The sequence below is a fragment of the Mustela nivalis genome (genome assembly GCF_964662115.1).
Source record: "Mustela nivalis genome assembly, chromosome: 13".
NCBI classification, from domain to species: domain Eukaryota; kingdom Metazoa; phylum Chordata; class Mammalia; order Carnivora; family Mustelidae; genus Mustela; species Mustela nivalis.
Genome location: NC_139032.1, coordinates 633,463 through 658,882, shown reverse-complemented (window position 1 = coordinate 658,882; position 25,420 = coordinate 633,463). Strand labels below are relative to the sequence as shown.

The following is a 25,420-nucleotide window of genomic DNA, read 5'->3' as shown; positions in this document are numbered from 1 at the left end:
TTGTCACAGACCCACACTCCTCTGAAAGAGTTAACAAGAGTCCTTGCCGGGGAATCTTTGAAGCTGCTGAGCTTCTGTGAAGAGGAGTCGGGAACTGAAGTGTGGTGTGGCGTGGCATCAGTGAGCAGGATAAGGAAAGGTTCTGCTGACCGACACAGGTTGCAGGAACGCATCAAAACCCCCGAAGAGCTTCCGAGGGAAGGCGCGGAGTCTAGCACAGCTGCAGTGCGAGCAGCGAGGGACGGAGGTGAGCCCGAGGACTCGAGGCCCGGGGCCGGGCCATCCCGGGCTCCCCGGCGCGAGCAGGAGCTTGGGACTCAACTACAATCAGACGGGACAGGACTGGGCAATTTGGGGGAGGGGTGGCCCCATCAGGCGTACATGCGGGGGGGTCATTGGCAGCTCTGAGAGCAGGCCAGGGGTAAGGGAGTGGACACAGGGCGATGCATTAGGAGGTTTTGTGGCAGCTGGAGAAGGAGACTGCGGCAGAGGGTCTGCGTGGACGCTGTCCCCCCACTTCTGTTCTTGACGTAGATCTGCATATTCCGGCTTCGGATGCGGGACCCTCGACGATTCCTGCCTTCTCACCCACAGACTGCAGTTCGCTCCAGAACCACGCCGGCTGCACTTGCTGGGGGGGACGGACGGACCAGACTCACGTCTCAGGAGGACGGATCAGACTCACGGACAGACCAGACTCGCGTCTCAGGACAGACGGACCAGACTCACGGACAGACCAGACTCGCGTCTCAGGACAGACGGACCAGACTCGCGTCTCAGGACAGACGGATCAGACTCACGGACAGACCAGACTCGCGTCTCAGGACGGACAGACCAGACTCGCGTCTCAGGACAGACGGACCAGACTCCCGTCTCAGGGCCGGCGGTCTGACAGCAGTTTTGTCTGACACAGTGTCAAGGTCCGTGCTTACGCTGCAGCTTTTGGCTGTGACACATGTGTTTTGTGTCTGCTTTTTACCCTGGATTATACACATCACAAAAGCAGAAAATTATGTTTTAAATCACGACTGCATCCCTGGCTTTAACAGCGCCTGACACATGGCGGTTCCTCCAGAGGTGGTGTGTTCCTGTCTTACCCAGAGAAGGGAAACACCGCAAAGAGAAAGAGATCGGACATGCCTTCTGTCAGCAGGAACTTGGTCGGTGTTCTTTCCTGCTTTAGACTTTGAGTGCCCTAATTTCTCCTCTTTGTCTCCGTGATCCTTTCCTTACAGCCATGAAGAATGAGAAGACTTTTCTAGGAAAATTTAAATGTCTCACCATCAATTGTAATTCATGAATGTGATATGGAATTCATAATTTATTATTAGAGCTAGTAAATGTTTTTCCTATGCTTTCCTTATTTTGAAAACATGTCAGCATTTATTGCTTATGAAAAACAGGTGCTAGATAAAATTCATTTCCTGTACCCCTGGGGATAAAAATATATGTTTATAAAAAATAAAAAATTACATTTTCTGAAACCTGGAGACTAAGAATTATAAGGGCCAGAAGCCACATGTTTATGGTTCTATTTCTCAAGCATCATCCAGCCTAATGGTGTGGTGATGGGATAATGGTGACCATGGGGACTCAGCTCCTTACTGACCTGTGTGACTTATTCCATAGAGAGGGAGAATTTTTCTGAAGAAATTTTAGTGTTTGAAATGCCTGGGTCACTCAGTGGTTAAGCCTCTGCCTTCGGCTCAGGTCATGATCTCAGGGTCCTGGGATCGAGTCCCACATCGGGCTCTCTGCTCAGCGGGGAGTCTGCTTCCTCCTCTCTCTCTGCCTGTCTCTCTGCCTACTTGTGATCTCTCTCAGTCAAATAAATAAATAAAATCTGTTTAGAAAAAGGAATTTTAGTGTTTTAAAATCACAGTTTATTAAAACAGTCAATTGCTTTCCTATGTACTAGTAATGAGTAAGTGGAATGTGAAAATAAAAAGTTAATGCTATTTTTTTTTTTAGCATGAAAACAAGTGAAATAGATAGGTATAAATCTAACAAAATACATGTAAGATCTCTAGGAGGTAAACTTCCAATGTCTCATGAATGAAATAAAAAAGAATTAACTAGGACACCTGGTGGCTTAGTTGGTTAAGGGTCTGCCTTTGGTTCAGATCATGATCCTGGGATCTGGAGATCGAGTCCTTGTTCAGTGGGAGGCCTGTTCTCCCTTGGCCTCCTGCTTCCCCTGCTTGTGCTCTCTCTCTCTGACATGTCATAAATAAAATATTTTTTTAAAAGAAAAATTAAATAAATGGGGACATAGGCCATGTTTTTGGATAAGAAAACTCAATCTTGTCAAGATGTCAGTTCTTTTCAACTTGATGTATTGATTCAACACAACCACAATACAAGTCCCAAGTTATTTTGTAGATACTGACAAGCTGGTTCTGAAGTTTATATGAACAGGGAAAGACCCAGAATAGTCAACACAAGATTGGAGGAGAAGAACAAAGTTCGAGGACTGACACTGCCTAACTTCAAGTTTACTACAAAGCCACAGTAATCAAGAGAGTCTAGTGTTGGTAAAAGAAGATGCAGATAGATGAATGGGACAGAGCGGAGAGTCCAGAAACAGACAAACCTACACCCTGTGCACTGACACTTGGCAGAGGAGCAGAGGCAACGCGATGGAACAAAGACAATCTTTTCAGCAAATGATGCTAGAACGACCGGATGTCCAAGATGCAAAATGAAACAAAACAAATCAAAACAAAACACACCTCAAGATGGATCACAGACCAAAATATAGAATTATAAAACTCCTAAAAGAAACTAGGGAAAAACCCCAATGTCCTTGGGTATGGTAATGACTTTTAGATACGGCACCAAAGGCACAACCCACAAAAGATACAAGCAGTAAGCCAGAAATCATAAAAATTAAGAGCTTTTTATCTTAAAAAATAAAAAAAAAGGTCAAGGGAATGAGAAGACAAGACACAGACTGTTAACAAGGTCTGCAAGGGGCACATCTCGCTGGACTGTCACCCAGAAGACACAGAGGACCAAGGTAGCTAGCTGATTCAAAACGGGCAGAAGATCTGAACACAGCAGCAAAGAAGTTCACGAGAGGCTGGTAAGCTATGAGGACACCCTCACAGTCACATGTCAGTAGAAAACTGTGTATTCAAACAACCGTGGGACCCCACTACACACTAGGAGAACGGCCCAAACCAGAACTCTGACAACCCCGACTGCTGATGAGGCTGTGGAGCAACTGTGGGGCCGTGTGGCCGTGGAGAACGCGAGTGCCTGACTCAGGCTCTCCTGCTTCCCACAGCGAAGGACGCCAGGTGGGAGCGGGCCAGGGAGCGGGCCAGGCTGAGGGAGGGCTCCCCGGCACACCTGAGGCAGGAGACGTGCCTCCGTGTGGGAAAAGCAGCAACGCACGTGGCCGGGGGCTCGATCCCGAAGACCAGTCCTGCTCCTGGGAAGGGTTATGAGTCTGACCCACTTCACAGAGGCAGCAGCAGCTGGGAAATCCTCTTCCCCGTGCTGGGAGCACCACAGAAAGTGGAACCTTGTGTATTTGCGGACACTTCCAGAAGTTTCTGGTGATAAAGTAAAAGTGTATGAAACAGAATAATATGGTGACCAATCAAGGGAAATGCTCTTAAGGGTGAACACTGGAGACTGAGTGCATTTTTTTCCTCAAAAGGCAGGAGGAAAAAAATGCAAAGATCTTTACCCCATGGAGTAATAAAAAGTTATCACCTAATTGCCACCTTCATGTTTTGTCCTCAAACATCTGACTTATTGAATCAGTGTGAGACCTGTTTTAAATATAAATTGTTTTCAGAACCAAGCTTGTAACATGTCCTGGAGATCATGGAGAGAGGCTGTTGGATGAAAATCACTTCATTTTCAGGAAAATGGGGATCTGTGTTATTTTCTTCATTATGTTTAGTTTTTGATTTCCGTTTCTGTTTGGTCTATAAATGGTGAAACGTTCATAAGATTTACAGGAGGTGAATCTTGTTAAAAATAAAATACAGGGAGCCATAAAGTATGGAAATATTCACAGTATTTTTCTAATAGATTGAACCCCCTTAACCGTTTCTTCTAGGGTGAAGGTACAAAATTATGTGGTAGAAATTGTACCCACAAATCACCGGAGGCTACCTTTGACAGGTGTGCGTGCCGTGACCGTCGGGAATTTGCTTTCACATGCATTAATTCTATAATGGAAGGATTTTGACGATCAACACTATATCACTGAACTTTGATTATTAATGGATGCTTTCTTCCATTTACATATGAAGAAGTCCCTTCTAGTAATTAGGTCATGTGCATGTCTTGTGGACTAAATGATATATTTTGTAAGTTTTCTAACTATTTGAAAAAAATGTGTCCTTTTTAAGCTCCATAATGAATACAAAATGGAGCCTGATTGCCTGAGTCTTGCAAACTGTGCATTTTGAAAGAATTATTTAGAAAGTGAATCCTTCCAAGTCCTACGTCAGTTTAAGCTAGTCTGAGTATTAGCACTTTGTCACATCTGGAATTATGTACAATACCATTTGAGGGCATTACCACACTTTAAGGAAAAAAAATTAAAAAGTCTTATTTTTACCAGAGGATAAAATAGAAATATTTCTAGATACCTGACTCATTTGTAAAAACCTTCACATCACCGTGAGCCTGCTTGGTTTAAATATAAGACAAAACTCACAAACCTGACATAGCTCTTTTGTGCAAGATAACATCCCAGCCCCTCTGGGACGTGAGAGTCTAGATTTTTGCTTATTTCATCCCTCCGGCTCACTTGCCCTGAGCCTCCGCCGTGTTTCCAAGGAAGGCAGTCAGCCGTCTTGAATTCAGATCTCTTCTCCAGTGAAATGAAAAAGGGGACATGGACATCCTTTGACTAGACGTTAGTAAAACGGGACAGAGAAGATGTTTTCTCTCATTGGAGGTTGGCGGCATTTTGCTTGTGCTTTTGTTTGTCTAAACCCTAGACCCAGCTCCAGCTAGTGAAAGCTGCGGGAGGAGAGTCTGTGGGTCTGCGGATGGAAACTGGATTCCTTCCTTTGGGGGGCAGGGACCCAACGCAGGGATAAGCCTTCCCAAGCGCTTCCAAGACGGGAGCCCCGTGTGGGGAGATGCGGACAACGTCCCAGAATCCCGGGCTCTCAGGCGGGCACAGTCACCGAGTGCCCCTGTGCTGGGGTTGGCCGAACGGTTTCAGCTCTGCTGTGAAGCTTCTGTCGCTGCGTGGCTGCCCGGCTCCTAAAGAGTGGCCAGGGGAGGGGGTCTCTGGGGGTCTCTGGGGAGGACCTCTCAGGGAGGAGGCTTTCTGTGGCATTTCTCAGGCTTTGTCTCTGGGGGTGGGGTCCCCAGATGTGACATCTGTCCGTGTGGGTCTGTGGTAGGCTTTCTGTGAGTCTCTGGGTGTGAGTCTCTAGCAGAGTTCTCTGTGTAGGGTCTTGCTGAGGGGTCTCTGTGGAGTCTCTGTGTGGGTCTCCGTCAGAGGTCTCTGTGTCTCTGTGTGGGGTCTCTGTGTGCATCTCTGTCAGTGATCTCTATGCACCATCACTGTGTGGGTCTCCATCAGGGTCTCTGCATGTGGTCTGTCAGAGGTCTCGGTGTGGGGTCTCTGTGTGGGTCTCTATCAGAGCAATGTGTGGGGGGCCCCAGAGGGCGATGTTGGGCTGGTAGCGGGATACGCAGCAGGGGGTCTCCTAGACTGCACCCTCCTTCTGGACATACCCCTTCCAGCCGGGGGTGGGACAAGCCCCATCTGAGGGTCTCCTGCCCTCCGGGCTCTGGGGTAACCAAAACCAGGAGCCAGGCCAGTTCCTTGGTCTCTGAGTCCGCACCAGTCCCCTGGGAGCTATCCTTGGGCCACACGAGTATGTAAAGGTCACAGACCACAAGTCTGTCCTGGGGCCCCCAGTCCTACAAGCTTATGAAATTGTGCAGAAATTAACTTCTCTGCCTAAAGGCCTTGCTGTCTCCGGGCACCTGGCCGTCCATGCGGAAGCTCAGGTGGCTTCTGTACAACCCCACCCTGACCCTTGCCGCACCCCCCAGCCCTGGACTTGGCAGCTGAAATGGCGCGGAGACCCTGCAGGGTCAGCCCCAGGGCCTCTAGCTCCTCCCCTCTGGGCGCTTGGGTGGCAGTGGGACACCAAGGGTCTTCAGTCCTCACACCAGACATGGGCACACCCTGTCACCTGGCCTTCCTCCTGGCCGTCCGCCCGAAGCGCAGGTCCCCCCGCCCCCAGCCACACCCACTCCATCCCCCAGAAGGGGAAGGAGGTGCTGGTGAGCAGGCCCCGTCAGTGCCCTGGGGCTGGACAGGCTGGTCTCTGGGGGTCTCTGGCATCCACCTCCCACCCCCAGTGCTGGGAGCGAGCCCGTCCCTGCTGCTCCGAGTGTGAAAAGAGGGGCTGAGGGAGCCAAGCCGGGATTCCTTGGGGTGAGAAGGCTCCTGGGGTGGCCGCGCTCTACTCCCCGCAGGAGACTGTGTGGGGGGCAGGATTTCTCACTCTCCCTCAGGGCCGGCCTTGGGGCTCCCAACTTGGGCTCCCACTCTGACCTAGGACTCCGTCTTCCCGGAGGCGGAGTGGGATTTCTGCCTCGGCAAACCCTCCCTACAGCCCCACAAGTTCCAGGTGGCGGGAAAGCAGGAGAGGGTGGGCAGAGCGAGGTCCGGGCTGGGCCTTGTTCCACCTTGTGGAAACCGAAGATGAGGAAGGAGGCGGGGTGGACCCCACGGTCACATCCTCCAAGGCCCCATTCATTGTGGAAGCCAAAGCAGGCCCTCGGGGAGAGGGGCCCTGACCCTTCCCATCCGCCGCAGCAGGGCACATCCAGAGGCCGGCACCTCTCACGAGAAAAAGAACATGTATTTTGGGGAAGCAAAGAAATTGCGGCACGGAGAAGCCATTAGCCCATAGAGGATGTGCTAATGTGAGAAAAAAAAGTTTTTCTCTGCACCGTTTGCGTTTCTTCTTGGAGGAAAGTTGTCCTCCCTGGAAAGGCGTGAGCAGCACACAGTGGCTGGCCGGGTGCGACGTATCGTTGAAGGAGGCAGTGCCTGGGGCAGTGGGGCTGCAGGGTGCGGCCGGAAGGGCCCGGCACCAGGGACCCGCACTGGCAGGGTCTGCCTGGGCCCCCCGGCACCCTGGCGGGGAAGGGCCACGCCATCCACTCGGTCTTGTTGGCATAGCTGTGGCCCCTGGGGGTGCCCTGTGGGCTGGCCGTCTCCCTCATCACCCTCCTCTGCTCTTGGTAGGAGAGGACCCCGTGGTAGCAGACACTGGGGCCCTGAGTCCCTGGTGAGGCGCCCCTTTCTCCTCTAGGATCCGCCCCACAGCAGTCACGACCACCTGAGCCTTGGCAGAAGTGCTGTCCATGGCCGACCTGCCCGTGACTTGTCCATGGCCCTGGGATGACGAAGACTTGCCCTTTTGAAGGGAATTTTCCAGTCCTTTGCCTCTACTGGGAAGGAACCACTGGAGCAGATGCTTCATCCTTCTCCTGAAGTCGTTTTCCGGAGGAGATCAGTGCCGATGACTCTCTCGCAGGCTCTCTTGAGGGGACCTCCTGGAGCTCTCTCTCCTCTCGGGGGGACACAACCTGCTCAGGCTCTTCCACTGATGCTGCAGTCCCAGGGGTCCCGGCTGCCTGGGGGGCTCTGGCCACGGGATCTTTGGCCACGTGGCACCGGGGAAGTAGATGTGTCTTCACTGGGCCCGCTCTGGAAGCCAGACAGAGATCCCTGAGAAGCCCAGACTTCAGCCGTGAGGAACACATTGGACTGACGGTCTTGAAGGAGATGCTCAGTGGCACAGTCTTGAAGGAGGACCCCTGTCTCACAGTCTTGAAGGAGCACAGTGCGGGTGGCATCCCGAGGCCAGTTCTCTGTCTCCATCAACTTCTGGGGCTCTGATCCCCTACGCTGTGCCTTAAGGCATAGCTCTTTGGGGTCTCGGGCTACCAACTTTGTAGGTGGCGGGGGGCTATTGCTTTTCCCTGAAGACCCTGATCTTCTCAGCTTGCCACAGGAGCCTTGGTTGTTGACCAGCACACGGGGTTCTAAGGTGACTCCCCAGGCAGGGACCCCCTCGACCTTCTCTGCCTCCCTGGGCTCTTTGGCACTCAAATCCTGGGGCTCCAAGTTGAGCTCTAGCACGGTACGTCCCGTGAGGCCCAACCCCCATTCGCCCTCCTTGGCTCCTTCGTGGCTGTTGCTGGACTTGGACTTGACTCCAAGTTGCTGTTCATAAGAGTCCTTGAGGCAGTCTCACTGTGCCAGATTCTGCCCACAAAGCTGTATGTGAAGGTCCGAGAGGCTGGCCTGGCCTCCTGTCCAGCCAGAGGGCCACCCCCAGGTGAGGTCCCTTCTAGAGCCTGCTGGATTTCCTCACACATAGGTCGGGGAGCACCAAGGGGACCCTCCCAGGTGGGGTAAGACTCTTTCATCACCTCTCCTTGATAGGGCTGAGGAGAACTTCCCACGAACTTGGTCCTCGAGCTGGCCTTGGATGCGCAGGAGGCGGAGAGGGGGCCGGAGGACTGAGAGAGGAGGAAGCCCTTCTTCAACTTGAAGAGGTTTATAGGCTTGAGAACCTTGAGTGGGAGGCCCCACTGGTGCTTCACCCTAAACCTTATGATATGTGCTTCTAGCATCTGCTGAGTGTACGGACTGAGGATGGAAAAATTGTGGGAGGTGGTCATGCAAGGTTCCCAACACTTGGAAAGGGCTGGCTTTCCAGGTTTCCCATGAGGGCTTGGCTTTCCAGGAAGGTCCGAGGCGTGGTGGGCAGTGAGCCTGGAAGGATGAACATCCAAAGGGACCTGACCCTCTCTGGACTGCCCTAACTTCCTGAAATGGGCTCTCAGGTCCTTTTCTGGATGCTTCTCATCTGCACTGCTTGTGGAGGGCCTCAAGTCTGTGTCTGACTCCTCACGATTTCTTCCTGGAGCCTTCCCTGGAGAGCTTGTTGTGCCTCTGTGTAGATCTTTCCGGGTCCTCCCTGCACTGGACCTTGAATCCTTGCCCCGGCTTTTTCCTGGCACAGTCCTTCGTGTGCAGCTTCCATCCACAGACTCAGACTCGGACGTCGGACTGTGCCAGCTGCGAGCCTGGGGCACCTTCTGGAACTTTTGGTGAGGCTGTATCTTCAGGGATAGCTGGATCCTGTAGGGTGGGCGTCTTTCTTGCTTCACGAGTCTCTTCCAAAGGTGCCACTCCAGTTGCTCCCGGAGTTCAGAGTCGCTCAAGTTCCCAGGAAGGACAGAGACTGACCCATGGCCCTCGGGGGCCTGGCCACCCTGCGGAAGGTCGGGAGGACCTTGGCTAAAGACTTCCTGAGATCTTTTCACCACAGGGGGTACCTCACCGCTTTCTAGTTGCTTCTTCAGAAAGTGACATTCCAGGTTTTGAACGACAGTTGACATGTAAGATGGTGTCTTCTGGGCTACAGGGCAAGACACCTCGCAGCTCCCCATATCCGGTGGCAGAGAAGGAAGTCCAACTGGGACAGAGGGTGCAAGGCATGCCTGGGTCTGGGGCTGAGCTAGAGGTGGGAGCTGGGGCTGGTCCAGGGGGAGGGGCTGGGGCTGAGTCAGAGGCTGGGGCAGGGACTGGGACAAGTTCAGGGTCAAGGGTTGGGGCTGGGCCGAAGGGTTGCCTAAGTCCTGGGTCAGGGAGAGGCATGGAGCCACGCTGGCCTGAATCCTGAGTGGCAAAGCATGAGAGAGCTCATTGAATATGATGGGTGGGAACTCCAGTGGGGGGTCGGTCACCCTGACAGTGGCCACCAGGGACTCGCTGTGCAGAAAGGGAAGACCCCAGAAGAGCTGGCTGCATTTCTGCTCCAAATTGTCCCCTGGAATCTTGGGATGTGGGGGCTTCTCAGGACCAAGCATCTGTTTCACTTTGCCTCTCATGCTCAATAAGGACGGGCAGCCCACGGTGTCCTGCCCATCACCTGGGGACTTGAACATTCTCCCGAAAGAGGTCAGCTGGTATTTTGACCTTTCCTTCTTTTCCTTCTCCTTCCAAAACTTTAGTTCTGTTCTCTTGGTGATTAGTATCTCCAGAAGCTTCTGGATGTCTGGGTTATTGAGAGGGGGGACCCTAGTCTCTCCCTGTCTGTGTGTGGGCTCTCCCCAGAACAAGGCCTCTGGTTGGCCATGGGACAGAGGCGCTTTATGGGACTCCAAGCGTGTTGAAGTGGACAGGTTCCAGGCATTGGCAGCCGCCTGCCACCAGGACAGGGCCGAAATGGGGCTGTGTGAATGGCCTAGGCCCGAGATGGCTGGGCCAGGAGCTGTCCTGTCAGCTGACCAAGTGTGCGGAGCCAAGCTCTGTGGGATGGGGCACGGCGGGGTTGCCCTTGAGTCAAACTGAGGGAGAGTCAAAGGAGAGTCTGGCCACTCTGGGGCCAAGGAGGCTGTCAGAGGCCCAGGGGAGGCCTCCGAAGGAGGGAGACATGGCGGGGAAGGGGGAAGAGCAAGGGGCTGGTGTGAAAAGCCATCTGGGGAGAGGAAAGGCTCTGCGGGCCAGGAAGTACTCAGGGGCGAGTGTGAACTGACAGAAATTGAGGAGGTCATTGGTCCTGCTGGCAGGGTGGAGGCCAGAGGCTGCAGGGGCCCCGTCAGTGGAGTTTGGGCAGGTGAAGGCGCCACGGCGGGAGCAGCGTCTCCCACAGACTCCCCGCGTGGCTGACCGGCTCCAGATGGCGCCCCTTGGCGCACCTGCCTGGGGGCTGCTTGACGTAAGAAGTGGTGAAAGCCCCTCTGGGCCGAGAGCCTCGCCAGAGGGCTGCGGGAGACAGGAGTGAGCTGCCGCTGCAGCAGCCCGGACCAGGAGTGGTCCCCACAGCCCTCCACGCCCCACACCCAAGTCACAATGCCCCTGCTGTCCCTCAGCCCAGGGCTTTGGTCACAGTCTGTCCCCACGGCTCCTCCCACGCCCTCCCCCGCCAAATAGCCCCAGGGGCGTTTCCCTGCAGCCCGGGTTCACACTAGAGACTCGGGGAGGCCCACCCAGGGGAGAAGGGGGCAGATTCTTTACCTTTGCAGAAGGGAGAACAGGTCCTGAACCTCTTCCAGATCTTGTAGGCAATCTCTGAAAACTGGAAACAGGAGACCAGGTCACAGTGGAAGGCGAGGCCCAAGGGTCTTACAGGAGGCTGGGTACAATGTCTCTTTAGGGGAGACCTTTGGGGGATTGGACTCAGGAGCCCCAAACAGCAATGTCCAAGGCACGTGCTCGCACAGTGATTACAGGGTTCATAATGGGGGTCGCTTTGTCTTTTCCAAAGTGTTTTCCTCACTCACGACCTTGCTGGGGGAGGAAGAACTGTGTGGCCTCACAGAGGAATCTGAGCCGAGTTGAACAGCTTGTCCACAGTGGGAGCAGGAGGTCCCGCCCCCCAGTCCAGGCCCTGGGGCCCCCGCTGGGCCACACCTATTTCCAGCCCCTCAGGGCTTTGTTCTGGTGCAGAATCTGGAAAGCCTTCAGGTTCCCCTCTTCCTCTCAGGGGGCCCCCACCTCAGGGCTCTGTTTCCTGAGAGATGGGCTCAGGCCCTGGTGTCCTGGAGACGGTGGGGCTGGGCCCTCAGAGCAGGTGGCCCAGTGTAACTGGGGCATGCAGGGGTGAGAGGCAGATGCTCACCTTTCACAGTCTGGTTTTTCTTCCTTCTGTTGCTCCTCCGTGGCTCTGCTTGGCACTGCGATAAGAGAACATGGAGAGACTGGGACCCCTGCCCCAGCAGCAGGTGACCCAGTGCTCAGGGGCCTGACCTCTGCTAGAGAGGCAACTCAACCTCTGGTCCTCAGTCACCAGTCACTGTGTTTGGGACGCTCTCCTGCACCCCTCCACCACACCTGGACTCTGGTCCGAGATCTTCCTGGAGAAATCCTTGTGTCCCTCTAACTCCTGGCTGGTCTGGCTTGTCCTGGATGGATGGTGGTCTACTCTCTCCTGACAATTCTATTCTTTCCCATCTCAGGAGTCTCTCCAATGACTCAGAAAAGTGGAAGGAATAATAAAAAAGAAGATAGAATCACATTCTGCTGGGTCTGGGCCAAGGGTTCCTTACCTTCCTGCTCTTCCTGTGTTTCTTGCCTGGTGGTGAGGACGGATCAGGCTGGAAATAGGAGAGTAAGAGGAAGAAGAGCCGCAGCCCCCATATGAATGCGAGGGCAGCATTAACTGCCCAGGTAGTGGGACTGGAGCTCAGCCAACCATCAGTAAGGAATTCCCAAGGGAAGAGATATTTCTCCGTCTCTTTCCTCGAAAAACAGTCCCATCGCACTGCTGCCTTCAGGCAACTGAGCCCTGGGTGTGGAGGTGCAGCCACAAGCCCCACGCCCACATCACAGAGCTGTGGTCTGGTCACAAAGGGCCCTTGAGGGCAGGTAAGGGACACAGGTAGCTGGACCACATCCGCTCTCCAGCACCAGCCCTGTAGCTCCGTCATCCCTCCACCCTCCCAGGCCAACACTCCTACCCGCTCACCCTGCTAGAGACAGACCTTTGTCAATTTGTCTTTCATCCTGCGTGGAGTTCAGAGAATACCTGTTCCCCATGGGATCTCCAGTTGTGCTCCATCAGTTTCATAGCTTTTAAAAATTTGGAGTTGTCCTTGGAATTTTGGTTAATTCCCAGGAACTTTTGTCCTCTGTCTGCAGCTTGTCTCCCCACATAATATGTTTTTGCCTTGCATCACCCTAGTACAAATGAGACTCAAATTTCTTTTGTGCTTCTTTAGCCATGTGCTTTTTGAAAACATCTTAAGATGTTTTATTTCAATTAATCTTCACTATCTTCAGCTAGAGGGACTTAAAAAATTAATGATTATTCCAAATTTACAAAGCTAAGTAAGTACAAAACAAAGTGAAATAGTTCAACCTCGCAGGTATGTTTCTCAGTCATTTCTAGTGTTTTTCCTTCTGAGATGAGCAGACAGTAAACTGCAGAAACACTTTCACAACATTCCGTATAGGCACACTTCCACATGCTCACGCACATTTCTTAACAAAGCCAGCATGTTCAAATCCTGGAATCAAGTTTTTAGTTTTGTTCTGTTTTGTTTTCAGTTTAAAGATTTCCTTTAGGAATCCTTGTCAGTTTGTGTATCTGGGAATATCTTTATTTTGCCTTCATTTTTGAAAGTCAGATTTATTAGGTATGAAATTCTGGGTTTGCAGTTTTTTAAAAGTTTTATTTATCTATTCATTTATTTGAGAGACAGAGAGAGAGAGAGAGAGAGAGAGAGAGAGAGAGAGAACCTGTGTGCATGAGCAGGGGAGTGGGAAGGAGATCCCTCAATGAGCACTGCACCTGACATGGGGCTTGATCTCAGGACCCTGAGATCATGACCTGAACTGAAATGAAGAGTCAGATGCCCAACAGAATGAGCCACCCAGGCACCCGGACAAGTTTTTCTCTTTCATCTTTTTGACTAGTGTCATTTCAGGGCCTTTTCCCCCTGGTTCTGGTTGGAAGTCAGTGGGTAATTTAATGCGGTCCTCTGTATATGAAGGGATGTTTTTCTCTTGCAATTTCAAAATTTCTCCTTTGTTTTTCCATGGTGTGATGTATCAAAGAGCAGATCTGCTTGTTTTTATTTTACTGCAGGTAAATATTGACTCTATAATTAAGGGTTTCCATCAAATTTGGTAAGATTTCAGCCATTATTTCTACAAATATTCGGTCTTCCTCCCCATTTCTCCTTTCTTTCTGAGAACACTCCTTTAAGTAGATAAGAACTTCCAAATGAGTCCACATTTCTCCCAGGCTTGCAGTGAACTGCTACCCAAGAGCCCAAGTTTCTCAACATTCATGTCGGTGTCTAAAAAGTAGCTTCAGTTTTGAGAATGTCTTGGGTATGGAGTGTTTTGCTGACATCATGGAAAGCTGCCTGTGTGATGATGGTTCTGACTGTGGTGGGGCTGTGAGTTAGAGTCATTGCTTTGGAAAATGCTTCATCATGACGTGGTCCAGGCTGAAGAAAGCAGGCCTTTTGAAAGAGTGATTCTGCTGCTAGAGCTAGAGAAAACCCGCTATTTTGTAGTAATAAGAAATGGAGACCAACCCAGTCCCGTCGAGTGGAAGGTATGTGCTCTGCAGTATCGTGCTCAAGGTACAATGAACTACAGTGAAACATCGTAAGTGTAAATTACTTAGACACGCTACTGAGGAAGAGATAAAAGCGACTTGCAGAAAATTTGTGCAGGATAGTTGCATTTGTTCTAGTTTCAAAACTATGCAAAACCAAGTATGATTTAGCGATGCATTTACTTTGGTAAAAATATAAAGAAAACACAGAGACTAGCGAACAGGACTGATGGACAGCGGGAGGAATGTACAGACAACTCTAAAGACGTGGATGATGCCGCATTCATAGAAAGGTTGGGATGTCTACCATGGGTCACCCCCAGCTTTCCCATGATGCTAAGTGATGACTGTCCCTTCAGGAGGTACATAATATCAGAAATGGAAAATAGTATTTAAACTCTTCAAAGATCATTGCTTTAATAAAAATGTACAATTTACTTAATAATTCTGAGCTCTGGCCCTCTCCCTAAACAGAGCCGGGAAGGTAAGCTGTAGTCCATGGCTTGGCCCCTGAGCCATGTCTATAAGAAGACAGCACCCCACAGACACCATCACGATCACAGACAAATTGACATCCAGCCATGTTGCCCAGAAATCCTGAAGCACCAGACATTGCCTTAGCAATGCATTCTCTGATGTCGGGTTCATTGCTCCTGCTTGTTTTCATGTTCATGCTCTATGTAAAGGCATTCATTCCATACCTGTGCCATAAATATTCAGAAGAAACTCAATGAGAGAGTAAGAGAAGATGTCCTTGGAAATACTTTCCAAGGGAACATTTTTCAAAGGTGACAGATATTTTTTCCCTCAGAGTTTTTCATGTTTTGGAGGATGGGTTGTTCTCCACTTTCTTCATTATCATTTTGAAATCTGAGATGCCATGACTCACCGGCCTTTCACTTTGTTTAACTCTGCAACCTTTCTTCTTCTTTATTTATTTATAAATTTCTTTTCAGTTTAACAGTATTTATTGTTTTTTGCACCACACCCAGTGCTCCATGTAATCCGTGCCCTCTCTAATACCCACCACCTGATTCCCCCAACCTCCCACCCCTCGCCCCTTCAAAACCCTCAGATTGTTTTTCAGAGTCCATAGTCTCTCATGGTTCACCTCCCCTTCCAATTTCCCTCAACTCCCTTCTTATTCTTTTCAAAAAAAAATTTACGTATTTATTTGGGAGAGAGTAATAGAAAGCACAACAGAGGGGAGGAGCAGAGAGAGAGAGAATCTCCAGCTGACTCCCTGCTAAGTGCTTGTTAGCCAAGCTAACCCTGAGATCCTGACCTGAGCTGAAATCAGAAGTCAGGCCCTTAACCCACTCAGCCATCCAGGTTGATTATCAGCCAGCCACGGGTGTCCACGTTTATTTCTTTGGTACGCATCTCCAACCTGCTCAATCTGACCCACTTCTTACGCTGATCAGGGAGCTAGTCAGATCTCCCAATCTGTCCTGGGAACAGCTGACCCCAGAGCCATGCACCCTGGACCCGGTGTGAATTCCAATGTGAGTCGCCTGGCTTCTGAGCTTCCTCACCAGGCTCTTCTTTATGCCCAGGCTTAAGCTGAGTGCGTGACAGATGGTCTCTCAGCAATTCCCTGAAGGAAAGAAAATCACGACTGAGCTCTTCAGCAGGTAGCTCTCTGCTGGAGGATCAAGCCCAGACTGGCTTGCTCAGAGTTTGGGGATACCCAGCATCCTGGCTCCATTGCCTCCAGGAGAAGCAAATTCCATGCTCATGCTTTGTTGATATCTGGTTATATGTCCCTTCTTAGTTACAGTTGTGTATGTTTCTTATTTGATTAATTTTATTCTTACGATCACTTTGCCTACCACTTCAGGCAGTTACTGGATTTTCATTTTGCTTTTTGTTTTTTCTGGGTTTTGGTATATAGCCTAGTCCTTTTCTGTACTTTCCTTGAATGTGCTTTTTGAGAGTTTACTAGAGACTTTTGTTAGAATCTTTATAATTAATAACCAAGGTACATGCCTATAATTTCTGAGTAAGTATGATGCCCATCTTCCATTATTTATTCATCATTTTCTTAATGAATTACAAATGTTAAGTACTTTCTGTAGTAGGGTTCTAGAATGCATGTGTGTGTTTACTGAGAGAGAAAAAGAGAGATAGAGATAGACACAGACACAGAAAGAGGGAGATTTATTTTAAAGAATTTGCTGACCGTGAAAGCTGGCATGTTTGAATTCTGCAGATTGGTGGCAGACCAACCTGAGGTGGCAATTTGAGTCTGAACCCTGCCTGGAGGCAGAACTCCTTCACACTTGGGGAACCTCAATCTTTTCTTTTAAGGCCTTCAACTGATTAGATCAGGCCCACCCACATTATGGAGCATAATCTGTGTTTTTTTTTTCCCCCCAATATTTAAGTGAACCATGCACCCTTGGACAGCTTCTTTGTGCAACTCGCATGCCCAGGACCGCCTGGGTCCAGCCATGTATATAGCAGTCCCACTGCATGATGGAATGCTGCTTGAAATATTCTACTTTGTGGCATGGTGGGTCAGGTGACACCTGCCTGATGGCTGAGTGTCATGGTACGTCATGTTCAGGTCACCTGTTAAGTGGGTAGCCCAAAGTTAAGTAATTCTCCTAAGGCCCTCTAATAGGTCTTGAGCTGTTTTTCAAAAGGAACAATTATCCAAAGAGGATGGTGGGGCTTGGTCCCTAACCCCTAAGGTCCTGCACTGCAGATCACCTACAAGAGCTGGCCAAAGCTCCAGCTAGCAATCCTATCTGCCCTCGGAGCTGCAGGGTCACAGGGACCAAGTGGCCGAGCAGCTCGCACAGCAGCCTGGACCTGATGCAAAGCTTTCTGTTGTTCTGGGTCTCACTCAAAACGAGCAGCTTTTTGGGTCACTCAATAAATGAACTGGAGTCCCACATCTAAATGAGGACTGTTTTGCCTCCAAAAGTCAGAGGAGCTCATGGGCATCACGCCTCACTCGTGGCTGTTGGAGGGTCGGATACAGCATGTGCCAAGTTAGAAGTGACATCTCATCGTGCTCCACAGGCTGGGACCCTAGAAATTTCACCAAGATCGAAGGCCTCTGAATTTGTCTGATGTGAGAGAGAGAGAGACAACATGAAAAGGGGGAGGTCAGGGGGAGAAGCAGACTCCCCACTGAGCAGGAAGCCCAACTCAGGGCTCGATTCCGGGACTCCAGGATCATGACCTGAGCAGAAGGCAGACGCTTAACCAATGAGCCACCCCAGTGCCCTTCTTAATACATTTTAATGGCTCTCCATTAAATTGCTCCTGGACTAAGACGAAAGACCCTTAATGAAACCTCAGTAAGTTTTCAGGGTAAGATACCGAACTCCACTTCTGGCAACATTCCCGAACAGGTACAAGTGTGTGCACGTCTCTCTCTACACACACCCACCACAAACACAGAATTAGAATACACATGATACAAGATGTATAATACACATGATATAGATGTATAATTATCTACATCATGTAAGCTTACATACACTCACATGGGTAATGCATGATTACATAAATATACAATATTATTGAAATTTTATGATTATATATATATAATATACGTTTAATCCAGAAATATATTTAATATATCATGCATAATAACCACATATACCTGTACCACAAAGAAATATTAAACATTGTTAATTATTAACATAGTAATGCATATCTAAAGCATTATTAAAATCCATTATTTGCTTCCTGGCCAAACTACAGATTATAAAGACTTGAGATATACTCTGGTTCTTCTGCTCCAAACGATCAGTCTGAGAGGAGTGCTTCCCTCAGCTTTTGGGACTGAGACCAATTAATTAGTAAACTGGGATTTATGACGAGGCTGTGTCCCTTCAGAGAGAGGTCATCTGCTCTCTTCCGTGGTAACCGTGAAGATCACACTTTCATTGAAGTAGAGTTCAGATAGCATATAATTTACTATTTTAAAGTCTACAATTTACTGGGATTTAGTCCAGTCACAGTCTTGTGCAACAGTTACCTTTGTGTGGAACCAAACTAATTTATTTTGCTGCCTCCAAAGGAGATCCCAAACCGTCAGGCGGTTACCCCCTTTTCCCTTGCCCCCGTCTCACCCTGGCAAGCACGGACCTGCTTTCTGTCTCTGTGGATTCACCAACTTTAACTATTTCCTGTCAATAGAAACACATACTGTGTGACCCTTCGCATCCTCTTCTTGTGCTGACCACGACATGTTTGACAACCACCCCACTGGAGCACATATTTTACTGGTTGTTTTGTTTGTTTGTTTGTTTGTTTGTTTACAGCCAAATAGTAGCCCGTTGTGTGCATAGACTGCATTTTTATTTATCCATGTCCTGAGCATAGTAACTGTGGGAGCTCGTATTTTTACCTCATTCCGCATACACACCAGTCTTTCCTGGGCCATAGGGCATGTCCAAATTATTGCTTCCTAATTAAAAAAAAAATCTGTTCCTTGGAGTAAGTTAGTCATCTTCCTCTGTACAGAGTGTAATAGAACCAGGGGTCCGCAAACACTGGCCTCACAGTATTCCCCACCCTTATCATCATGCTTCTGTTCCCTTCACAAAACACTCCTCTTAGTATGTTTGTGTGTGTCCCCAAAGACGCTGCAGCTGGGTACAACGTGGGGCATGTGAGCATGTGCTTTTCCACCATGCGAACAGTTCTGCACCAGAAATCTCATTCTCTGCCTTCTCCTTTCCCTGTGCGCTCTGGGGCTACTTTTGTTGCTGTTGGTCTTTCTTCCCCTGCTGCAGGTTCTGTAGCAAGCACTGACTGCCTCTGTCTCATCAGTTCACCAACAATAGAAAGTGTGTGGTGTCTAATTCCCTGCCGCAACACACCAAGCCTGTGTCTGTGTCTCCCTCTGGATGAATTTAAGGGTGTCTCTCAGATAGAGGCCCAGGAATGGGATAACTGGTCACAGGACACACACTTTGTGTCACTGAATGCTCCCCAGACTCCTTTCTAGAACGTTCTGTGATTTACACTCCCACAGAAGGGCTCAAAAGGCTCTTTCCTCCCACCTTGGTCAACACATGTTATTATGACCCCCTATTAGTCACTTTGATGGATGTGAAGTGTATCTCATCATTTCAAGCTATGTTTCCTGGATTCCTCGTGGATGGAGCATCTTTTCACCAAGTGGATGTTCAGTGTTCTTTTCTGGAAATTGCCCATCCGTGTCTTTTGTGGATTTTTAAAAATTGGGACCCCTTCGCTTTGTTGTTACTGTCATCCTCATAGCTCATTTGTAAGGAATTTTGGATATAGGATGCCTGGGGGGCTCCGTCAGTGAAGGGCCTGCCTTTAGCTCAGGTCACGAACCCAGAGTCCTGGAATCAAGCCCCACATTAGGGTCCCTGGTCAGTGGGGAGCCTGCTTCTCCCTCTTCTTCTGATCTGCCCCCTGCTTGGCTCAAGCTCTCTCTTTCTCTCTGTCAGATAAATAAATAAAATCTTAAAAAAAAGAATTTTAGGCTATGGTAGACTTTGATTTATTGTGTTTTAGCTATGTCTCAAAAATATAGAGTCTGTTTTATGTATGTGGTGCCCTGTGTATTGAAGTCTCTCTTAACACTCTGTGGGTGTTTATTGTTGATTAGAAATGCTTAATAGGCTTGAATGTGTTTGCTGTGTCTCTGATGGTTTTCTTATCCATGGGTTAGTTTTATATTCTCTCCTTTCTTTTTTTGATCTTTAATTTACTTGCAGTCCAACTCTCTATCCAACAGGTGAATTAGTAAATAAACATGGAAGAAGGAGAAAATCACCCTTACAGAAAAATTCCAATTAATGAATGCAGACAAAATGAGGGGAATAGAAAATCACCGTTAGCACACCACAGCGATATTGCTGCTGGCAATATCCATGGATGAACGCCAAATATTGATTAATTACTATGTTGGTTTTAACATCTGTCCACAAATTATTTGATATTCCTCTTTCCAGGAGGTGAAGCTTGATTTTCCTTCTGCTGAGTGTGGGCTAGAATTAATGACTCATTTCTAATAAATAGTAAACAGAAAGGGAAAAATAGTAACTCTAGTGGAGAAACAGGCGGCCGCCAAAGTGTTGAAGGTTCATGTCACCAGTTATAAGTCATGTGACCGAGCTAATGGAGGGACTCAGGCTCATCACCCTTGTGGCATCCTTCCAAAAATCTATGCCTCCCCAGATCTTCCCAGAAACCCCATCTGATCATGGGAGGACCCTGGGCACACCCAAACCCCAGGGCACTTGATGAAAAATTTGACCTGGGCTCTTCAAAACATCGGGACCAGCAAGGACAGATTGAGCTGTCTCTTTGGAGAAAACCTGAGGAAACACAGTGACTACATACTGTGCGGAATCGTGGGACACCAGGGGAAAACGCAGTTAAATTCCAGGCAAGTTTTCAGCTTGGATGATAATAATGTGTCAATGTTAATTTCTTAGAATTGGTAAATGTACAAGGATTATATTAGGTAACGTTACAGGGAAACCGGGTGAAGTCTCTTTGGGAACTCCGTGCTCCTCGCAACTTTTCTGCCAAACCCAATAAAAGGTAAAATTCATTTCAAAATAAAAATTAAAAAAAAAACCCACAAACACTTTACAGATGATATAATAAACTGGAGGGAATAATTTTTCATAGCAATGTGGTGTGGAATGTATTTTTATGACTGACAAATTTGACTACATAATAATCTTTCAATAAAAAAAGCAGGGCAAAAAACCATACTCTAATTAAAACTAACCGTTAAAGAACAAAGCGGGGGTCCTACAAGACCACACGTAGAGGGCATCTTGGATGCAGAGCACCTGGACACAAGGCAAATGCACAGGTAAATAGGTGCTTCCAGTGACCTTGAAACAGTTTTACTTCAAAGTCGCTGTAACCGTATATCTGCTTTACGCTGTCCCTGGGCGCTGCGTGGGGTGTCCCTGGGCACTGTGCGCGGTGCAGATCTCCGATGTGTGAGGACGTTCTTCGGGTGCAACCAGTCACAACACCTGTGTGCTGCTTCCTCACTAACTCATTCCTTAAAAACCTGAGTGAAATCCATCCCTTCAGCACTCGGGCAGCCTCTGCCCACAGTCTCTGATTCAACACCTCCTGTGGGAACTTATTCACTCATGTCCTTATTGTGAGTCTCTTCAGTCCGTCCAAAGCATGGCTTGACAAGTAAACAAACAACCTTTTGCCCTACAACACGGCTTGATCAACTTCCTGCCTTGGTCCAAGCCTTGGAGTGCTCCCTGCTGAAGACAAGGCCACTTCAGTGCTGGCCTGCGGGGTCCAGCCTGGTTTACAAGGTCACCTAAGGGACCCACAGTGGGGAGGAAAGGGGCCCACTCATCTCAGACTTGTATGCAATTGTTAAATACTCTCGATCTCTGCTTTTTAATTCCTAAACAAAGGTTCAAAAGGATTTTCTAAGGAGACCAAGTCCAAAGGAATTTAAGACTCCCCTGGCTGAGTCCACTCATGACTCCCATGAAAACTGGTCTCTTAAGTTGGACTTCAGACAGTTACAAGTGTGGGTGCCTGAGGGCAAGGGAGGGCCCCAGCAGAAGCCCGCGAGCTGCGGCAAGAATGTGAGCTTGAGGAACAGACGAGCCCAGGAGGGCGTCCTAGGAACCCAGTGTCCGCGGATGTATGAAGCCAGAACAGCTAGCAAAGACCTGGAGCATGGAAGTCCTTCTACATGACGCACAACATCGTAGACCTTCCTGGTGCGCTGGGAGGGTTAGACAAGGAGAGTCACCAAAATAGGGGCAGGGCAAGAAGTGCAGTGAAATGCAGGGAATCATGTGACCCCGTTTGCTCAGGAGTGACACAGCTGCTTGTGCACATCAACCGCCGTGACCTCGCACAGAACGGTCCCCCCCCCCCGCCTTCCTCCATCCGCTCTGGCGTCTCCACATTCCCTCCGTCAGTGATTTTCAGATGGGCTCCCACCGACACTGGGGGTCCCTGTGGTTTTCCTCAGGAGGGGGCTGGCACGGAGGTGCTGGATGAAGGCTCGAGCGGAACCCCGACATTTCACGAGTGATTCCGACAGAAATGCCCCGTTCATCTCTTTCTGTCTTGAGCTCTGTGAAGGGCTGCTTCCCCAAAGCAGCGACGGCATCTGCTGCCCAGGCTGGCCCCATTTCCGTTCTCTCGTTACACAGATGAGTGCTGGACCCGAGGGTGGAAACGACATACCCCGAGGTAGAGAAAGCCTCCCGATTCTTCTCTGGAACGGACTTCACTTAGGAAAGGGACAAAGGTGCAAACCTGGAAGCAGGAGGTGAATGGAATGATTCTAGGGGTCTTCCCCAAGGCAGCTTCGTGCTGGCTCATGCTGAGGTGCTCTCCTTCCTGCACAAGTGGATTTTGTGGAGGGTTGGAATTCCCCAGAATGAGGGTAAGGACCTTATTCTCCCAAGGAGCCGGAGCGATTACGTTATTCACTTATGGCAGAGCTGAGGTCCTTGGCTAAAGCTGGTGGTTTAACACACCTCCTGGCTGATTTCCCTCGTTAACAGGTGTCCATGAAGAGTGAGCTTTAGTTAACGGCACCTGTTATGGTGTGCGCTCCATGGGTTTTGACCAAGGTGCACAGTCACATACCCTCGAGCAAAGCCATTTCTTTCGTTGCAAAACTCCCATCGTGCTTTGCTTCTGTCACAGAACCTCCAGGCACTGGCAAGCCCTGACGGTGATGGACTGTGCCCCATCCCTTCTGCTTCCCCTTGCCAGGATGTTACAGATGGCCTCAGAGACTGGAGAGCATTTTGGGCTGGGCTTCTTCACAGTGAAATGCATTGCCAAGTCGTCCACCTTTTTTCCTGGGTCAGGTGTTCCTTCTGTTAATGGGAAATGTTCCGTTGTATGGATGTAGTGCAGTTTGTGAACTCACTCCCCTGCTGAAGGACTTCTGGACAGCGTTCACTGTTTCGGGACTAGGACAGAAGCTGGATTTACAACCCTGGATGCTGGTAAACTTTATTAGCTCACAAAATGAGACCAGTAAAGGAGTTTACATATCTTCGTGCACCCTACTTTCCCAACTGGCCTTCCTGGTTACCAGCAGTCTTCGAAGGAAGGAAGATACAGGGGAATGTGACTTGACCCTACTTGCTTTCTGATCCCTGAGGGAAAGACCAAATAGTCCTCGAAAGCCTGAGGGAAAGAGAGAAAGGGGGGGAGAGAGAAAGAGAGAGAGAGAAAGAGAGAGAGAGAGAGAGAGAGAGAGAGAAAGTGGCAAAACTACTTCCTGCTCGTGCAGTGGGAGCCGTAGCAAAATGTGAAGGTTGAATTCTCCTTCATGAAGGGAAGAAAAGTGCTCAGAGCGTAGAGACAGAAAATTCAGATCTCGAGGTGATCAAATCAGTTGGGCTCTGCTGTGCTTCTCCCTTCTGGAACCCTTGTCTTAAAAAAAAAAAAATGTTCCTCTACTCCTCAGGTTGTCACAAGCTGTCCCACAAGTTAGCTCTGGTTAGATTTAGATACAGGGTAATGAGATATGCAATGTTGAAGAAGTGACATAGGTAAAAAAGCAGTAACGTAAGACAACAGAGGATGATTGCATATAGTACCTTGAACTGCGAAAACGATCTAAGTTCTCAACTCATTTATTCTGGTGTAATTTAATGAAGGCATGAGAAGTCTTCAGAAAGTTCTAATGAGCCGAGATACTGCGAATTAAATACAAAGTGGAAATGCTAGCACATTTCTCCACAGGATACTCTACATTAAATGAGTAAATCCTAAGGCTGGACGTTTGATTTTGAAAATTAAACTGTTTCCTGCCTAAACTAGATACTGGGTCTGGTTCCACGTCCTGGGGGTGGCATCCACTCTCTGGAATCTGTGACCCAAATGACATCTCTTCCTCCTCCAGCTCTCCTGGCTGAGGCTGCTGGCCCAGTCTCCTGGTTCCCGGCACTTGATCCCCAGGCCGCCTTTGCCCTCTCCCCTCTGGTGGTCCTGCCTTTTGTCTCTTATACACATCCCGCCGCACCTCGGTCTTTACAACACTGTGCCAGGAGATGTGTGAGCCACGGTTCTGCCATGTCTCCTTTCAGTCTGAAAGCCTCCCCTGGCTCCCTGTTACCTAGACAATGAAGCCAAGCGTCTCTTGGCCCTTGGCCATACAGTCAACACAGTGAGGGGCTCACTGAAATTGTTCTGTAATACCGGATTGCTTCCTGGTAATCTCAAGCAAGAGCACATCCTGCATTCCAGGCTTGGCTGCCTTGTCCTCGCCCGACCCCTTGGTGGCCGGATCTCCTCTCCCTGCCTGTCCTCATTCTCCATGAGGACCCCTTAGCACTCTCGGCACACGTGCCTCATCGCCACCTGGATGGGAGGGCTCATAAGACATGGAGGAGCACAAGACGATCAACGTGTCTGAAATAAAGCATGGACTGAGCGGTGTTCAGAGACCAGGCGTCCCAGCAGGTAGTGGGCTGCCGTCCTCCCCTCCCCCATCCTGATCAGACGACGGGGCCACTGCGGACGGGCTGCCCGGCTGCCACACTCCATCTGGAATGCAAACACCCCAGGCGACCCCTTCCCAGCTGTCAGAGCATCTCCCCCAAGCTGTTTTCACTAACAACGCCTTGGACACCAAAGGTCATGGGCATTTTGTACACCAGAGGCCCAGGCTCTGACACCAGCTGGGTGTGGAACAATTCAGATCCATTCTGAGGTGAACTAAGCCTGAGCTGGGGCAGACCCCCCAGTCCCACAAGACCGTCCCCCACTTCAGAAACCAGGTGCAAGTCCTGGGCCCCTCACACTTCTGCAGGACCAGCTCTAGCCTGGGCATTCCACGACCTGCTCCTCGGGTTTGAGAATTTGCTAGAACGGCATACAGAACTCAGGAAAGGGCTATGCTCACTACTGCCAGTTTATTATAAAGGCTCCAACTCCAGGACAGCCAAGTGGACGAGAGGCATGGGGCGAGCCATGTGGAGAGGGACAGGGCACTGCCATGCTTTCTTGGGGGGCGCCAGCTTCCATCACCTCCATGCCCTCACCAACCCAGAAGGCCTTTTTTCATTACACAGGCACAGTTGATTTATTCGTTGGTCATGGGTGATTGCCTCAACCTCTAGCCCCTCTCCTCTCCCAGGAAGTCATGAAGGGCAGAAAATTCCAGCCCTCGAACCACATGGTGGTCTTCTGGCCATCAGCCCCCATCCTGGGGCCACCAGCCATGTCACTGGAAAGCAGAAGCTACTCTCATTACTCTGACGATTCCAAGGGTCTTCGGAGCTCTGTGCCAGGACACGGGGACAAAGGTCTAATACATGTTCCCCCTGTTCTCATGGTTCCTCGGTCCAAACTCTCCC

At 49.7% G+C, this 25,420-nt stretch overlaps 1 protein-coding gene across 1 annotated transcript; it reads right to left on the bottom strand.

Annotated features, from left to right (window-relative positions):
- Window positions 1–7,558: 7,558 nt before the first annotated feature.
- On the bottom strand, window positions 7,559–12,310 carry LOC309846338 (spermatogenesis-associated protein 31A6-like). The gene is made up of 4 exons (XM_082695206.1): window positions 12,070–12,310; window positions 11,643–11,697; window positions 11,039–11,099; window positions 7,559–10,786 (listed from the first exon to the last, which is right to left on the bottom strand). Exon 4 carries the CDS (start codon window positions 10,573–10,575, stop codon window positions 8,143–8,145), a length of 2,433 nt encoding a protein of 810 aa, XP_082551332.1. The 5' UTR covers window positions 10,576–10,786; window positions 11,039–11,099; window positions 11,643–11,697; window positions 12,070–12,310; the 3' UTR covers window positions 7,559–8,142.
- Window positions 12,311–25,420: the final 13,110 nt, after the last annotated feature.